Source organism: Budorcas taxicolor, chromosome 1 (genome assembly GCF_023091745.1).
Source record: "Budorcas taxicolor isolate Tak-1 chromosome 1, Takin1.1, whole genome shotgun sequence".
In the NCBI taxonomy this organism is placed as follows: Eukaryota; Metazoa; Chordata; class Mammalia; order Artiodactyla; family Bovidae; genus Budorcas; species Budorcas taxicolor.
The window spans coordinates 67,691,460-67,710,049 of NC_068910.1; the positions used below are offsets into that span (position 1 = coordinate 67,691,460).

Genomic DNA, 18,590 nt, shown 5'->3' on the forward strand with positions numbered 1-18,590 from the left:
TGTTCTCAAGATGCAGTGGGAGGAGAGCTGGGATCCCTGAAAATGCCAGAGGCTTTTCAATGCAGGAAAGACGGACTGCTCGGAAATGAAGGGCATTGTGGGATGAGTTTTGCAGAATAAAACATGAATCGCCTGAGTATGCTATAGGTTGGGCTTCCCTTGTGGCTCAAGAATCTGCTTGCAATGTGGGACCTGGGTTCGATCCCTGGGTTGGGAAGATCCCCTGGAGAAGGGAAAGGCTACCCACTCCAGTATTCTGGCCTGGAGAATTCCATGGACTGGAGAGTCCATGGGGTCATAAAGAGTCGGACATGAAGGAAAGACTTTCACTTTTTCCACATGCTATAGTTACAGGGAACTTGCCCATTTACTGCTGGAAAATGGCTCTCACAGTGGGCGAATCTTTTCAGACCTTTAAAATGACAACAGTTATGAACACACCTGTCAGATTCTCGTATCTCCTGTTTCAAACTGATTCAGAATAAGGACAGACACTGGGTGTGAATTACTACCACCCCACAAACCCAGCCCTCTCCATATAAAGTGAAAAGTGTTAGTTGCTCAGTCCTGTCCGACTCTTTGTGGCCCCATGGACTGCAGCCCATCAGGCTCGTCTGCCCATGGAATTCTCCAGGCCAGAATACTGGAGGGGGTTGCCATGCCCTCCTCCAAGGGATCTTCCAGACCCAGGGATCAAACCTGGGATTTCCCGTATTGCAGGTGAATTCTTTACTGTCTGAACCACTGGGGGAGCCACTTTTCATGGAGCTCCCACGAAGTGTGGGCTCCTGTGCTTAGCATGCAGTCCTCTCAGAGAAGGCGTGTAACATCCCCATTCCTGCAGATGGGAAGACTGAGGCTCAGCATGCAGTCCTCTTAGGGACTGAGTCCTCTTAGTGAAGACATGTAACATCCCCATTCCTGCAGATGGGAAGACTGAGGCTCAGAGACGCACCATTACCTGGTAAGCGTGAAGCTTCAATTCCTAGTCTCACTCATACATGCCCTTGCTCTTTTCTGTGACACTGGGACATTCAGTCTCTGGCAACTGGATAAAGGAGAGGATGAGATGGCTGGATGAGTGTGAGCAAGCTCTGGGAGACGGTGAAGGACAGGGAAGCCTGGCGTGCTGCAGTCCGTGGGGTCCCAAAGAGTCGTGGAAAAGTACAATACAATAAGGCAGGCAGATTCTTATTTGGGGGGGTACATGCTCAGGAAATACCAGGGGGAAACCCTGAGGCCTGATTTGCCTTGCCCATCAGGCCTCTGCCGCATGACCTTGTCACGGGTGGGATTCCTCACGCTGGCTCCTGGCAGGACACAACTGAGCAACTGAACAACAACAACGAAGACACGAAGCGATTCCCACTCAGATCGTCCCTCTCCAGTCTGTTACATAAAACCAGAGATGACGATCCTAATGGGCTCCGACAGTTCGCTAAATTTAGGCAGGCCCCCTTCCTTAATTTATTTTCTCCCTGAATAAGTCTGTGTCAAGCCTGGACCAGAGCAGCTTTAATAAAGAAGCCTCCACGGGTTGAAATTAGAGCCCCAAGTAATTTTTCCCATCAGAGACAAAAGAGCTCTGCTTTACTGTTGCTGTTTTTCACGAGGCACCCACGCTGCACGAGCATCTCTGGATCCTGGCATCCCCAGATCCTGCCTGTCCCAAACCTGCACCACCCATTCCTCCCGTCTGCAGTCCCGGCACTTTCTATCCCTCCTGTGCCCCAAGGCCAGCACCACTGAAGGAGGTACCCCGCATTCTGGCACCACCGTCCCTCTTGTCCCCACATCCTCTCGGTGCCCATCTCCTGGGAGGAGCCGCAGACTCCTCATGAGGTCCGCGTGTTTCCTGTCCCTCTCAGGAACTGTCAGGGCAGGGATGCGGGATGTCCCTCTGTCCCGGTGACCCTCAGGATCACTGGCTTTGGGTCCAGGGAGAAGCCCTCTCAGAGAAGGAGAGGGGAAAAGCTGATCGAGTTCTCTGGGTCTGCCTCCTCCTATTAGGAAGAAAGTCTAAAACCTAATCCCACCCAAGAAGTGTGGCTAATAACAAAATTTGGATAAAAATTGAGAGCCAGGACCTCATCTAGCCATGCATTAAAGAAGAGTGCTCAAGCAAAACATCTCCCAGCACAATCAATGACCAAGGGTCTGACATCAGCCAGACCCACTGCCTACAAGTTCAAAGAGCAAAAGGCCCCTGCAGCCTGGATCATCCCCCTGAGGGTACACGGAGAGGCTGAAACTCTAGCCCAGCCAAAGAGCAGTGAGGGAGGGAGAAGCGGGGTTAACTGGAGCCAAAAAATAGGAGGTGTGTTATTAAAATGCAAATTACTTACGGTCCCAGAGAAAACCCTCCAAAGGCTCCCCTCTGCCCTTAGTGTTAAGTTGCTAAGTCACGTCCAGCTCTCTGTAACCCCTGGACTGTAGCCCAGCAGGCTCCTCTGTCCATGGGATTTCCCAGACAAGAATGCTGGAGAGGGTTATCACTGCTTTCTCCAGGGGATCTTCCCAACCCAGGGATTGAACCCAGGTCTCCTGCACTGCAGGCAGATTCTTTTACCATCTGAGCCACCAGGTGCCCTCAGTTACAAGCCAATCCTCAGTCTCCCATCTCCGAGGCCCCTCAGCCCTGTGCTCACCTCCCAGTATGTGCCTGCCCTTCACCTTGCTGACTCTTACCCACCTGGTCTCATTTGGCCCACTCCCCTGGGAAGCCCTCCTGGTCTGCTACATCACCGGGGTCTGGAATCACCACATTTCATCCCATGAGGGCAGGGACCACAGTGCTCACTCCCCCCAACCCAAGGGGTGGGGTAGCCTCCTGCGTGGGCACCTCAAGATTGCTGGGCAGAACAGCAAAGCCCGAGTGGAGACCGCAGTTAGAAGCCAGATATTGGAACAGACATCAGTGGGGTGGACCTTCCCTGAGTCTTGGGCTCCCCTGATAGCTCAGTCAGTAAAGAATCCGCCTGCAATGCAGGAGACCCTGGTTCAATTCCTGGGTCAGGAAGATCCGCTGGAGAAGGGATAGCTACCCACTCCAGTATTCTTGGGCTTCTCTGCTGGCTCAGCTGGTAAAGGATTCGCCTGCCATGCGGGAGACCTGGGTTTGATCCCTGGGTTGGGAAGATCCCCTGGAGAAGGGAAAGGCTACCCACTCCAGTGTTCTGGCCTGGAGAATTCCATGGACTGTATAGTCCTTGGGGTCGCAAAGAGTCAGACGCGACTGAGCGACTTTCCTCACTTCCCTGAGCCTCTTATGTAAGAGCATCTTGATTAGGGTGGGAGGTTGGCTGGGCCGCTCTCTGGCAGCCAAGTTTATAATCATATCATGTCACATGGTCTCCGGCCAAGGCAGATCACAGGAGGGGGCTACCTGACGCCAGCCCAGCCAAAGAAACAGCTCTCTGGTAGGAATTTCAAAGGAAGTTGCCAGATTGGCAGTCTGCATATTGTCAGGACATAAAAGTGTAACGTAAGAATCACCTGGGTTGTGGGGATGACTGTATGTCATCTAGCCCACACTCAGAGAAAACCCGTAGAGGGGAGAGAGAGGAGGAGAGAGACAGACAGGCAGAGAGACTCCATGCTCATAAAGTTTCTGGTTTAGTCCCACCCTGAGGCTTTCTTTCCCGGTCTGGCTTCTGAAGATGGCCTTCTACCCATAAGCTACCTCCCCAACCCAACTCACTTCTGGCTTAAACCGGCTCAAATTGGTTTCTTCACTCATATCCAAAGGAGTAAGACAGATCTGCTTAGAAATTAATTCCTGACATCCTTCATTTCTGTATGAACTTCCACATCAGTGGGAATATTTTTTTTTGATATAAAATGCCCCCATTCCACGCCCCATTCGGTGAACTAACAAAAATACAGAGACATTGCAAATCACTTTCTAATGATTCAAGTTTCACAGTGATGACCCATCTGTCAGGGGGAGAAATGATTTTAAAATGTCAACCACTTAGAAGGTGATTAGAAGTGATGAGAAGTTGCCTGAGAAGGCATCTGTTTGGATGGGGAAGCGGGGAGGAGAGGTTGGGGACCCTGAGTTGCTCAGAGAGTGACAGTCACCCCCTGCCTTTAGAATAACTCCTGGAACCACAGGGAAGACAAGGGGAGAACTGTCCATGGTCCCACATGGGAAACCAAGACGCAAAGCCCCCTCTCTGACCTTGGCCTCCTATCCTCCAATGAACTCACTCAGATGCCTCCCCTACCATCCTCTGACCTCATCCGAGGAGCCCTTGTCCCCCTGGCAGCCTCACGCATCCAGCTGGACGTACCCACCGACCTGGCAGACCAACATCCCTGAGAACTTTGACCACTAACCCCACAGGCCCCCGGCATACCTAGCTCGCATCACCACCGTCCTTTCTGAAGTCAGCCTGTCCTCTGGCCCCCACGGCCCTCACTTCAGACTTTCACCTCCTCTATCCCCTCTCCCCTCCCCACCATGCCCCATCCTCGCAGTCGACCACCCCAGCTCACACTTCTTTTGAGAAGATGAGAGGCACGCGGTTGGAACTCCAGGCCGTCCCTCCATCCACTCCCAGAGCGTCTGCTCCCACCCCCATGGTGAGAAAGGACACATCCGCTGGCCCTCGCCACCTTCTCTGGACCCCAGTCTTTCCAAATAGGCCAGGTGCCTCCAGCATCTCAAATTATCTTCCTACTTTCCCAAACCTCTCCAGTCCACCCAGTTTTTACCTTGTCTTCTAGCCCGCTTCCAGTCTAACTGGTCTCTGCGTCCATCCCACTCCAGCCCAGCCTCTACCTTTTAGCAGGAGGGGTCCTTTAAGAGTCTAAACATCATCACCGAATGAGTCTCCCATTGGCACCTCCTCCCAGGCCCCACAGGACCTGATCCTGGCCCCCTCATGTACCGTCTCACCCACCTCCGTCCTCACCCACTCACCCCTCCTCTCCCACTCAGCACCTGCCAGCTCATGCCTGCCCACCCCTCCGAGCACAGGGGCAAATTCACCCCCAAGGAAGGTTCTCTGTGGAAGATGTCTCAACCTTCCCCCCAAGCTAAAAGGGCCCCTCTACCATTATCCTTCTACACAGCATCCTGGCCTTTTCTCTAACTTATTTGGCTGCACCGGGTCTTACTTGCAGCATGTGGATTCTCCCCGACCAGGGATCTAACCTCGGGCCCCCACACTGGGAGCTGAGTCCTAGCCCCTGGACCGCCAGGGAAGCCCCATCCTACCCTTTGCTGAAGCATCATTCATCGCAGTGGGTAATGACAGGTTTCTTTCTTTGGTGATTTGTTTAATGCTCATCTCTCTTCCCCAGGGCTTTCCTCGTGGCTCAGACGGTAAAGGATGCCTGCTATGTGGGAGACCTGGGTTCAGTCCTTTCCCCTGGAGGAGGGCATGGCAACCCACTTCTTTCCTGGAGAATCCACGGACAGAGGAGCCTGGTGGGCTACAGTCCATGGGGTTGCAAAGAGTCCGACACAACTGAGCCGTTAATTGCATCTCTCTTCCTCCACTGATAATTCATAATGGCGTCTTTTCTTTTTTTAACTAAAACACACCCACAGCACGCTGAATGAGTGATTGAAGGAGAGGGAGCTTGGGCTGGGACGTGCGACTCCTCAGGTCCTGAAAGCCCCCCCGTCTTAGCCAAAAGGAGCCTCAGCCTGGGCACGGCCCTCGCCTCACCCGTGAAGGCACACCAGGAAATCCACCTTATTTGCAGGTTATTGTCCTGCCCTTCCTTCCACACTTATTTAGAGAGACCTGCAGTTACTGGAACTTCAGACTGATCTGTGCAGCTTCTTGGGGTTCCCCAGGTGGTGCTAGTGGTGAAGAACCCGCCTGCGAACACAGGAGACATAAGAGATGCAGGCTCCATCCCTGAGTGCAGAAGATCCCCTGGAGGAGGGCACGGCAACCACTCCAGCATTCTTGCCTTGGAGAATCCCATGGACAGAGGAGCCTGGCAAGGCTGCAGTCCATGGGGTCACACAGAGTCGGACACGACTGAAGCCATTTAGAACACACATGTGACTTCTTGGGTTTCTTGAGGAAACAGCCAGAATAGGTTCCCAGCTACCCAGAGCTGCTTCACACGGGAACCAGTAAAGACTGGAAGGCAAATAAAACCGTGCTCCTGGAACGTGAATGTGGGCGCTATTATTTTGGGAATATATTTCTGTAGTTACTTCACGGTACCTATTCCAGCTCTGATATTACAGAGGACATACTTAGCTCAGGATATAAAAGGCTGGGGTTGCAACAAAATATTATTGAGCTGTAAAAAGGACTGATGTACTGGCATGTACTCCAACATAGATGCACCTTGAAAACACACTAGGTAAAGAAGCCAGTCACAGAGAATCACACATTGTCCAATTCCATTCATACGAAATGTCCAGGAGAGGTAAATCCATAAGATGGAAAGTGCTGGTTGCTTGAGGTGGGACTGGGGGGTGAGGGGTGGATTGGGGGGTGACTGCTAAAGGGTCCGGGGTTTCTTTGGGAGGTGATGAGACTGTTCTTAAATTTTTAGAAAAATTTCATTTATTTTACTGACTGTGCATATGTGATCTTAGTTCCCTGACCAGGGATAGAACTTCTACCCCTTCAGTAGAAGCTTGGAATCTTAACCACTGGGCCACTGAGGAATTCCCAAGAATGTTCCTAAGTTAATTTCAAGGGGAGTTGCACAATTCTGTGACTCTATTGAGACCTCTGATTTGTATAATTAAAGGGTGAACTGTATAGTTTGTGATTTATAGCTCAATAAAGCTGTTTAAAAAAAAGAAGAAGAAAAGGCTAGGGGTATCTGGCAGGGAGAAAAAGGTTTCCATGAGCACAAGTATTGGGTTCTTCAGTTATGACGTTCTTTGTTTTTCCTTTGCTTCTATACTTATTTGAAAAAAGAAAAAAAAAACTAACCCTCAGCAGTCCACGTGTCAGGATTACAAACCAGAAATCCATGGTCCCCTCAGAGGGTAATTAACACTTGATTTTTAAATGTAGCTTTATAAAATTGGAATCAATTGAACCCAGAATTTCATTTTATGATTGGAAGACACTAGGAAAACAAAGTAAGGCTGTCATGTAACATATTTAAAGGCTGCAGGTAAGCCTTTGATCTGTTGGCTTAACCCCAGGAATGCATCGATAAAATGCCTATTGGCAGTCCAGAGAATTAGTCATTTTAGGGCCCAAACACAAGACTGGAAGATTAACTAGGAGTCAAGCAATACTCCGTGAACTTACATGACATATCCATAAATTCTAGAGCCTCCTGAGAACTCAGATTAAAATCGTTCTTCTCAGTGACATCTACTTTATCCCATTTCCTTATTCTTCTCCTTCCGTCCCCTCTTGCTGCCAATCTGGTTACTAAAAGCACTTTTTTTTGGGGGGGGGTGCCACATGGCATGCAGGATCTTAGTTTCCCTACTAGGATCAAACCCATGTCCCCTGCAGTGGAAGGGCAGAGTCCTAACCACTGAACCACAGGGAAGTGGTTCAAAAGTGGGTCAAATTTTGACCCAAGAAAATTCTATCGCTCATGACATGGACATTATAAACAAGGATAAAGGACAGGAGGAAGGCTCATGAGTATGAGAGAAGACAACACAGGGTCCGGGTGTGTTGGGCAGATGCTATGGCTTGTTGCTCCAAACCTCCCAGGAGACAGGGCCTCCCAGGAGACAGGGTCTCCAAACGGCTGGCAGAGGGTGTATCCTTACCACACGCGTAGAAGACTGAGAGGTATTTTTTCACTCCTGGCAGACAGGGGCTTCCGAAGTGGTGGTTGTTGACGAGGACTTTGCACCTCTGCTTCCCGTAACATCTCCTGGATAACACGTGCAGAGCCGAGTAAGATAGACAATCTGAGAGGCAGGAGACATCAAACACTTTTAGGTTAGAATCCATGTATGGCTTCGGTTATTTTCTGAGCCGGACTTCACAGTTCATGGAGATCAGCTGTGATTACTCGATTATTTTCCGTCTCATTAAAGCACCCCACAGTAGGCTGAATACCATACAGGCAATGCTGGAAGGGCTTACTTTAATCAGCTTACTCTAATACTCTGCCATCACGGTCTGAAAACCTATCTATATATTATATTCTGTTATATATCATAATGTTAGCTATTTACTAAAATTTCATTTTCTCTCTTTGGTTTTGATTGGAATATAATTGCTTTATATAATGCTGTGTTGGTTTCTGCCGTACAACATGAATCAGCTATAGGTATGCATCCGTGCCCTCCCTCTTGAGCTTCCCTCTCAGCCACACCCCCATCCCAACCTTCTAGGCCGTCACCGAGCGCCAGACTGAGTTCCCTGTGCTGAGAGCAGCTTCCACTGACGATTCTACACGTAGCAGTGTACACCCGTCAGCGCTCCTCTCTCAGTTCATCGCCCTTCTCGTTTCCCCCGCTGTGTCCACACTTCAGTTCTCTGCATCCACGTCTCTATTTCCGCCCTGCAAACAGGTTCATCTGTACCATTTCCCTGGATTCTGTATATACGCATTAACACGCGATATCTGTTTTTCTCTTTGACTTCACTCTGTACGACAGACTCTAGGTGCACCCGCGTCTCTACAAATGAGCCAATCAGAAATCCTTACATATTTTTGAACAAGGGGGCCTACATTTGTGTTTTACACTGCCTCTGCCCAGTCACGTAACTGGTCTTGCACACACAACAGGCAAAACATGTAGAACACTGAATAAAGATTCTTTCTTTTACTCCTTTAGTTTAGTTATTGGTTACAGCTCTTTGAAACAGTTTAGTTACTGGTTGATTTTGAGAATCCTTCTCTCCTATGTGAACATAAGCACTATGAGGACAGGGGCTATTTCTGTTTTGTTCATCATCTAATTTTTCCAGCCTGACCAGCTGTGGAGATCCAATAGCTGATGAATGAATGAATGAATGAGCAATGGGCGGATGGATGAATAAACATTTGGACAGCTTTTTCAGCACCCTGGCACAAGGTCTTCACAGTTACTAAATATTAACTGAACATGTACGCAGAATGAAGCACTCCGCCATGTGCAGCCAGAAAAAGACAGCGGAGAGAAGCCCGCCTTGCCTCCACAGGCTGTGCGATGCGGCTGGAAGACAGAGCCCACACAGGTGACCTGCCGTCTTACAACATGAAGCCCAGGGTGAGGACCAGCGGTGACTGGTTTAGACAGCACGTGACGGGGTCGGAGGAGGCAGAGATCCCTGGGGACCAGAGTGGCCAAGACAGGCTTTACGGAGGAGGGGGCTTGGTCCTTGGAGAAGGATGAACTGGGTACCGGCAGACCAAGAGAGAAAGGTATGAACACCAAAGTCAGCGAGCCGGAAGCACTTAGCGGGCGTCTAGGCGCTGAGCCTGAGCTGGAACAGCAGGTGCGGGCAGGGAAGCTGCAGTACTCGATGAGGAACAGTGAAAGACAGCAAGGTCCAACTCCTTCTGAACACTGAGCTAGAGACTTGGAGCTCTATTCTGCAAATGCCAGGGGGCCCAAGAAACGCCACGATGCTTGCGTCTTTTGGGGACATCGCTATTGGGTGCCCTGAGAGAGACAAGGAACCAAAAGGAGGGAGACTGGTTTGGAAGCAACTTTAATCATACACATTGGGAGGAGTTCAGGGCTTGAACAGCAGGGAACAGAGAGGGAGAGAATTATAGAGACTTTGCAAAGTTCAGCTGACTTACAGTAAAAGCAAACATTCTGTCGAGGCTGCGTTCTCAGCACTCATGTGTCTTATGAGATAGGTTGTCTATTATACATTTTATATTACATAGAAAATATACAGAGAATATGATATTAGTATCATAAGTTGTTTATATAACAGTATGCAGCTAGATAAAGGTGGGGAAGCTTACATCTCAGAGAAGTTCCATCTCTCTCTCATATTAATATTTTAGAGATCTGTAACAGTCCAGTTGTAAGCAAGAATCTGTGATAAACACCAAAAAGGTGGGAAGTCAACGATCTTAAGGAAATGACAAATAAATCAATTCAGTTCAGTCACTCAGTCGTGTCTGACTCTTTGCGACCCCATGAATCGCAGCACGCCAGGCCTTCCTGTCCATCACCAACTCCTGGAGTTCACTCAGACTCATGTCCATTGAGTCAGTGATACCATCCAGCCATCTCATCCTCGGTCGTCCCCTTCTCCTCGTGCCCCCAATCCCTCCCACCATCAGAGTCTTTTCCAATGAGTCAACTCTTTGCATGAGGTGGCCAAAGTACTGGAGTTTCAGCTTTAGCATCATTCCTTCCAAAGAAATCCCAGGGCTGATCTCCTTCAGAATGGACTGCTTGGATCTCCTTGAAGTCTAAGGGACTCTCAAGAGTCTTCTCCAACACCACAGTTCAAAAGCATCAGTTCTTTGGTGCTCAGCCTTCTTCACAGTCCAACTCTCACATCCATACATGACCACAGGAAAAACCATAGCCTTGACTAGATGGACCTTAGTCGGCAAAGTAATGTCTCTGCTTTTGAATGTACTATCTAGGTTGGTCATAACTTTTCTTCCAAGGAGTAAGCGTCTTTTGATTTCATGGCTGCAATCACCATCTGCAGTGATTTTGGAGCCCAAACAAATAAAGTCTGACACTGTTTCCACTGTTTCCCCATCTATTTCCCAAGAAGTGATGAGACCAGATGCCATGATCTTCGTTTTCTGAATGTTGAGCTTTAAGCCAACTTTTTCACTCTCCTCTTTCACTTTCATCAAGAGGCTTTTTAGCTCCTCTTCACTTTCTGCCATAAGAGTGGTGTCATCTGCATATCTGAGGTTATTGATATTTCTCCCAGCAATCTTGATTCCAGCTTGTGTTTCTTCCAGTCCAGCGTTTCTCATGATGTACTCTGCATAGAAGTTAAATAAGCAGGGTGACAATATACAGCCTTGACATACTCCTTTTCCTATTTGGAACCAGTCTGTTGTTCCATGTCCAGTTCTAACTGTTGCTTCCTGACCTGCATACAGATTTCTCAAGAGACAAGTCAGGTGGTCTGGTAGTCCCATCTCTTTCAGAATTTTCCACAGTTTATTGTGATCCACACAGTCAAAGGCTTTGGCATAGTCAAGAAAGCAGAAATAGATGTTTTTCTGGAACTCTCTTGCTTTTTCCATGATCAGGTGGATGTTGGCAATTTGATCTCTGGTTCCTCTGCCTTTTCTAAAACCAGCTTCAACATCAGGAAGTTCATGGTTCACGTATTGCTGAAGCCTGGCTTGGAGAATTTTGAGCATTACTTTACTAGCATGTGAGATGAGTTCAATTGTGCGGTAGTTTGAGCATTCTTTGGCATTGCCTTTCTTTGGAACTGGAATGAAAACTGACCTTTTCCAGTCCTGTGGCCACTTCTGAGTTTTCCAAATTTGCTGGCATATTGAGTGCAGCACTTTCACAGCATCATCTTTCAGGATTTGAAACAGCTCAATTGGAATGCCATCACCTCCACTAGCTTTGTTCGTAGTGATGCTTTCTAAGGCCCACTTGACTTCACATTCCGGGATGTCTGGCTCTAGGTGAGTGATCACATCATCATGATTATCTGGGTCACGAAGGTCTATTTTGTACAGCTCTTCTGTGTATTCTTGCCACCTCTTCTTAATATCTTCTGCTTCTGTTAGGTGCAGACCATTTCTGTCCTTTATCGAGCCCATCTTTGCATGAAATGTTCCCTTGGTATCTCTAATTTTCTTGAAGATGTCTCTAGTCTTTCCCATTCTGTTCTTTTCCTCTATTTCTTTGCACTGATTGCCGAGGAAGGCTTTCTTATCTCTTCTTGCTATTCTTTGGAACTCTGCATTTAGATGCCTATATCTTTCCTTTTCTCCTTTGCTTTTCGCCTCTCTTCTTTTCACAGCTATTTGTAAGGCCTCCCCAGACAGCCATTTTGCTTTTTGGCATTTCTTTTCCATGGGGATGGTCTTGATCCCTGTCTCCTGTACAATGTCACGAACCTCATTCCATAGTTCATCAGGCACTCTATCTATCAGATCTAGGCCCTTAAATCTATTTCTCACTTCCACTGTATAACCATAAGGGATTTGATTTAGGTCATACCTGTATGGTCTAGTGGTTTTCCCTACTTTCTTCAATTGCAGTCTGAATTTGGCAATAAGGAGTTCATGATCTGAGCCACAGTCAGCTCCTGGTCTTGTTTTTGTTGACTGTATAGAGCTTCTCCATCTTTGGCTGCATAGAAGATAATCAATGTGACTTCGGTGTTGACCATCTGGTGATGTCCATGTGTAGAGTCTTCTCTTATGTTGTTGGAAGAGGGTGTTTGCTATGACCAGTGCACTTTCTTGGCAAAACTCTATTAGCCTTTGCCCTGCTTCATTCTGCATTCCAAGGCCAAATTTGCCTGTTACTCCAGGTGTTTCTTGACTTCCTACTTTTGCATTCCAGTCCCCTATAATGAAAAGGACATCTTTTTTGGGTGTTAGTTCTAAAAGGTCTTGTAGGTCTTCATAGAACCGTTCAACTTCAGCTTCTTCATATATGAAACATATAGATATATTTATTTATATGTGTATATTTTATATTCTCACATATAATAATATATGGAGCATGCTTATATGGACCATATGAACATATGGTTTTTCAAGTGGTCATGTATGGCTGTGAGAGTTGGACTATGAGGAAGGCTGAGCACCGAAGAATTGATGCTTTTGAACTGTGGTGTTGGAGAAGACTCTTGAGAGTCCCTTGGACTGCAAGGAGATCCAACCAGTCCATTCTGAAGGAGATCAGCCCTGGGATTTCTTTGGAAGGAATGATGCTAAAGCTGAAACTCCAGTACTTTGGCCACCTCATGCAAAGAGTTGACTCATTGGAAAAGACTCTGATGGTGGGAGGGATTGGGGGCAGGAGGAGAAGGGGACGACCGAGGATGAGATGGCTGGATGGCATCACTGACTCAATGGACGTGAGTCTGAGTGAACTCCAGGAGTTGGTGATGGACAGGGAGGCCTGGCGTGCTGCGATTCATGGGGTCGCAAAGAGTCGGACATGACTGAGCGACTGAACTGAACTGATAAATGTGTGTGTATATATATGTGCGTATGTATGAATATATATGTACATATTTTGTTTATATCATGTTTGATTTAGTTGCTAAGTCATGTCCAACTCTTTTGTTACCCCATGGACTGTAGCCCACCAGGTTCCTCTGTCTGTTGGATTTTCCAGGCAAGAACCCTGGAGTGGGTTGCCATTTCTTTCTCCATGTTATATACCTAAAAGTATGTAATATGTATATCTCAACAAATGGTGAGGAACATTATGAGGAAGGCACTTGATCTGAATATCTTCATGAAGGTTCTGGTTTATTTGCCAAGTCCAGTCCCACGATGCCTGGTCACTGGAGTGCAGGGCACACAGTAGCCACCCAACAATGATGTATTCAATGAATGGACTGGTGGACCGCCCTGGACACCAGGAAATGCAAACGCCCCATACACCTGGCTTTGGAATGTGTTCTGGGACGGTGACCCTTGAGTTCGAATCTACGCTGAGAAAAGCTGCCTGGAGGGGCCGCCGGAAGCTGTCATCCTCTTGTCAGCCCCTGGGTCAGTTCTACCTGGCAACTTGCATCTGTTTTCTGGCAGCTTCTGAATATTTCGGTCTACAGGATGCATCTTGCTGGACTGAATTTGGTGGGGTTCTCATGAATGACAGAGAAGTAAACGAAGCAAGTCAGGCAGCCATTGAGGACGGAATGAAATGTCTCGAAGTGCCAGAGCATCAAGCATGCCTCTGTGAAGAGTGGAGACTCACGGCCTGGACGGTGTTCTGGCAGCCCACCTAGGGCTCACATGAGACCACGTAAAGTGGGCTCAATAAAGAGACTTTACAAAGGCGGGAATGGGACATGAACACCTCAAAGGATGGGGCAGGGCCCCGAGGAGGGACAGCAGAGAGAGGCTACCAGTCCCAAGCCTGAGGGGCGAGGGTAGGGGTTTCCAGGACACGGGCTGCCCCACCGCGCGGGCTGCTGCATGGAGCTGGGTCTGCAGTGGGCGCTTGTGACGCTCCCGGTGAGTCATGTTGTGTTCCCTTAGCCACTTTTGTGCCCGGATCTCTCATTGGATGGGGAGCTCCTGGAGGGCACTGGGGTCTCTCTGCTGTTTGCCCAGCACCTACTATCTGTTCAGCTCACTGAGATTCTGTGTTCCTCCCCCATAGCTCGAGGAACATCATTTTTACCGTCTTTCTGTGAGACTTGTGCAAAGCAACTGCAGGAGTCAAAGCCCGCGTCAATGTGAGCTGTTCTCACCAGCTGTCGCTGAGGTTGAATGAGCTCCCTCGCGGAGCCTGTTTCCTCAGCGGGACAGTGACGATGCGGAGAGCAGTGCTGGTTTACTGGTTGGCATGACTACTGCACGAAGGTTACATTTAGGGGGCCCAATGGCAGCATCCAGTGTTCGTCAGTTACATCGGGCCACTACCTTAGATAGGAAAGCGGTACTTCTACAAAAGGCCTTTGGGGCTTAGATAATTTATAGTCTAAACTAAATGCCTTCTTTGGTTCTTTCAAGTGAAAACAGGCATCTGGAATGATGAGGCCTATATACTACAGCTTAATCTGCAAATAAACACACACACACACAAATACTGGAAGGAGAATCACTAAGATTCTCAGGGCGCTATTTTTGGCTGATGATTTTTCCCCACTATTGATTTTAAGATACTTTCCAAGTTTTTGTGAGTTTACATTGGTTTGAAATGAAAGCGTACAAAGTGAACTTTCTTAAAAAGAAAAACAAAATTCATATCTGGATAGAAGACAGCTTTCAAATATGAGTGTCTCTGGGGTAACTTTCTTCAGAAATGTAAATTTTTCTGCAAATGTAATGATAAATGATCCGTTTGTACACCTCAACTTGCCCCAGGAGCTATGGGAAGTTTATCTAGGAGGAAAGATATATCCTTTGAATTTTCTTCCAGTTTACTTAAAATTTTTTATTGAAGTAGGATTAATTTACAATGTTGTGTTAGTTTCAAGTGTAAAACTGATTCAGTTATACATATATATTCTTTTTCAGATTCTTTGCCATTACAGGTTATTACAAGACATTGAATGTAGTTTCCTGTGCTATACAGTAGGTCCTTGTTGTTCACCTGCTTTATGTATAGGAGTGTGTATCTGTTAATCCCGAACTCCTAATTTATCTCTCCTACTCTTGCCTGGAAAGTCCCATGGACGGAGGAGCCTCATAGGCTGCAGTCCACGGGGTCGCTAAGAGTCAGACACGACTGAGCGACTTCACTTTCACTTTTCACTTTCCTGCATTGGAGAAGGAAATGGCAACCCACTCCAGTGTTCTTGCCTGGAGAATCCAGGGGATGGAGGAGCCTGGTGGGCTGCTGTCTATGGGGTCGCACAGAGTTGGACATGACTGAAGCGACTCAGCAGCAGCAGCAGTCCCCTTTTTATTACTATTTTTCAATGCTTTGTGGGTGCACAGGGTTGATTGTGAATATTTCTGCTGTCTTTAGGAGCCTTATTATTATTTGGATATTTATCAATTGGAAATTTATCTATTATTAACACATTTATCAATTGGAAAAAACCCTTACATCTCAAGATTGAAAATGAGCTGTATGATTTCTGTATAAGCCACCTATATTGAAAAGAAGTAACAAAAGAATTATGAAGTTATTCTTGGAAGTCCAACAACTATTATTGTTTTTTCTGTAAGCTACTATTTTTCTTCTGTTTCAAACACATGTTTATAGCTGAAAACTTGAAAACCACAAATACTGCTAAACCAGGAAAATAAAAATCCTCAGTAAATGCCACTAATTAAGAAAAACAATGGCTAACCTTTAAAGAGCATCCTTCTAGTCACTTTTCTATATTTAAATGCCCGTCCCCCTCAATGGATCATATACATATGACTCTATGCTACTTTTCCTCATTTATTAGCATATTTATGAAAAATTTTTAACAGAAGCATCATTTTAAAGAGTTGTATAGTTTCTCACTTAATAAATGAACCAGCTCTGTTTACAATACCCTATTGGTAGACGTTCCGATGGTTTCCATCGTTTAATGCCATAAAAAATTCTGCATGAAACATCTTTAGAGCTAAATACTTGCACACAAGCATGACGGTTTATAACTCTTGGAAGTAGATTGCTTTGTCAAAGGGTATTCAAAATATTAAAGCTTTTGATACACACTGCCAAACCGTTCAGAAGGGTTGTATCAGTTCACACCCTTGCCAGAACTGTAGGAGAGCCCCAGAAACTTTATATTTTCTTAGGATGTGTGCCTGATCATATTTCTTAAGGCTAACAGACGAAGAGGGTGGGGAAGACTCTATTTGTAAGACCACAATCCTTTTGGACCCAGGAGGTCCTGTGACCAGCGTGATTTACAGACAGGCTTCAGCACTCATAGTTACCCTGGGAGCAAAAGAATTTATCTTGATGAGAGTGAAAGAACCCACGGTGTATTTTTAGGAAGAGGCCCAAGGTAATTCAGGTCCTATGTAGCTCTGACCATTTCCTTGTTGACACTGAGCTCTGAACCACTGGCAGGATTCTCTCTCTCTCTCTCTTTTTTTTTTTTAAGTGGTTATTTCCCTCCCAGCCTGATTTTGTTTGCACCTCTCTGCCTGGCAGACTACCCTCCACCCCAGTACATGTGATAACAAGATACTCAACTATTTAATTTTTATATTTTTGGCTACTGTTTCACACTGAAACTGCAGTTAATCACTCTTTACAACCTGTGTTTATTTAGATAATTAGGCTGGTTGCTCTTATGAGACTGTCTTGGCAGTGGGAGCCCCTGGCACCTTGATCTTTGGCTGAGAAGTCCAGGCCTGCCCACACTTGGCCTTGGGGTGGCCTTAGTCCAGCCTTTGAGGCCCACTGTGTGGTTTTTCTCAGTCTCTTATTAAGGAAATAGCACCCCTGGAGCCCACCCAGAAAGTGTAACTGCTGCAGGAAATGATGTGCCGTGGTGGACACCCAGGGAGCCTTCTGGAAGCCTGCTTTCCAGAGTCCATGCCCCGGTCTGTGGGAAGGCGTATCCTTTCTTGTGTCAGATGCTGCTCCACTGGGGTTTCTCTGGGACCAGTGCTGATCAGTCACTTTTCTATTTTCTTTCAGTTTCTTTTCCAATAGAGGAGCCATAACTTCTTTCTTTTTTAAAAAACATTTTGGCTGCTCCATGTGACACGTGGGATCTTAGTTCCCTGACCAGGAAATCAAACCCGCGCCCCCTGCATTGGTAGCTCAGAGTCTTAGCCACTGACCCTCCAGGGTGGTCCCAGAAGGAGCTGTACGTTCTGAAGGATCTGACTTGCCTGAAGATCTTTCGGAAATGTCTTTGGGTCATCACCTTCAGTAGAGACACCAGATCTGTGTTTAAACCTGTATGACAGTTCAGTTCAGTCACTCCGTCATGTCTGACTCTCTGAGACCCCATGTACTGCAGTGCACCAGGCTTCCCTGTCCATCACCAACTCCTGGAGCTTACTCAAACTCATGTCCATTGTGTCGGTGATGACATCCAACCATCTCATCCCCTGAGGTCCCCTTCTCCTCCTGCCCTCAATCTTTCCCAGCATCAAGGTCTTTTCAAATGAGTCAGCTCTTCCCATCAGGTGGCCAAAGTATTGGAGTTTCAGCTTGAGCATCAGTCCTTCCGATGAACACCCAGGACTGATCTCCTTCAAAATGGACTGGTTGGATCTCCTTGCAGTCCAAGGGACTCTCAGGAGTCTTCTCCAACACCACAGTTCAAAAGCATCACTTTTTGACAGCTGGCATGGTCATCAGCCTTGCTGCTCTTTCTAATTTTTTTTGCTTGACAGCTGTGATGATCAGCCTTTGTGTTAGTTCCTAGGGCTGCGGTAACAGAGCCCACACATTGGGAGCCTTAAATAATAGAATTTTGTTTCCTCTCAGTTCTGAGGCGGGAAGTTGGAGATGTTCGGCGGGTTGGTCCCTTCCGAGGATCCCTTTCTTGCAAGTGGCCGACCTCTTCCTGCACCCTCACGGTGTCTTCCCTGTGTGCGTCCATGTCCTGAGCTCCCCTTCCTGTGAGGACAGCGGTCACACTGGATGAGGGCCCTCCTATATTACCTCAAATTAGTCACCACTTTAAAAGCGCATCTCCTCAAACAGTCACATTCTGAGGTACTGGGGGTTAGGACATCAACAAGGGGATTTTAGGGGGACACAATTCAGCCCATAACAGCCTTCCGGATGGCCCTCCAAGGAACTCACATCCACGTGTAGCCTCCTCCCTCGAGGAATCAGTTGGTCTCTGTGACAGTAGACTCTGGAGAGGTGACAGGGTATGGCTTCCATTTGCTCCTCTGCCTCTCAGGCTCCGGAAGAAGCCAGCGGCCGTGTTGCAAGGACGCTCAAGACACCCAAGTGGGGAGAACCAAGGCCACCCATGAACAACCAGCACCAACCTGTCCATCACGTCAGGGAGCCTCCTTGGATGCTCAGCCCTCAGATGACCACACCCCAAGCTGATAGCCTGGCTGCAACTCTGCAAGGCCTCACGAGACCCTAAGTAAGAACTTCCCAACCAGGCTACCCTGGAACCCCT

General features: G+C 47.5%; 1 protein-coding gene across 1 annotated transcript in view; it reads right to left on the reverse strand.

The window, feature by feature from the left end:
- Positions 1-18,590, reverse strand: part of EVA1C (eva-1 homolog C) — a 105,815-nt gene that overhangs the window by 17,437 nt on the left and 69,788 nt on the right. The window contains exon 5 of the mRNA XM_052642284.1: positions 7,727-7,870. Within this exon, the coding sequence (XP_052498244.1) occupies positions 7,727-7,870 (144 nt within the window). The remainder of the gene's footprint in view (positions 1-7,726; positions 7,871-18,590) is intronic.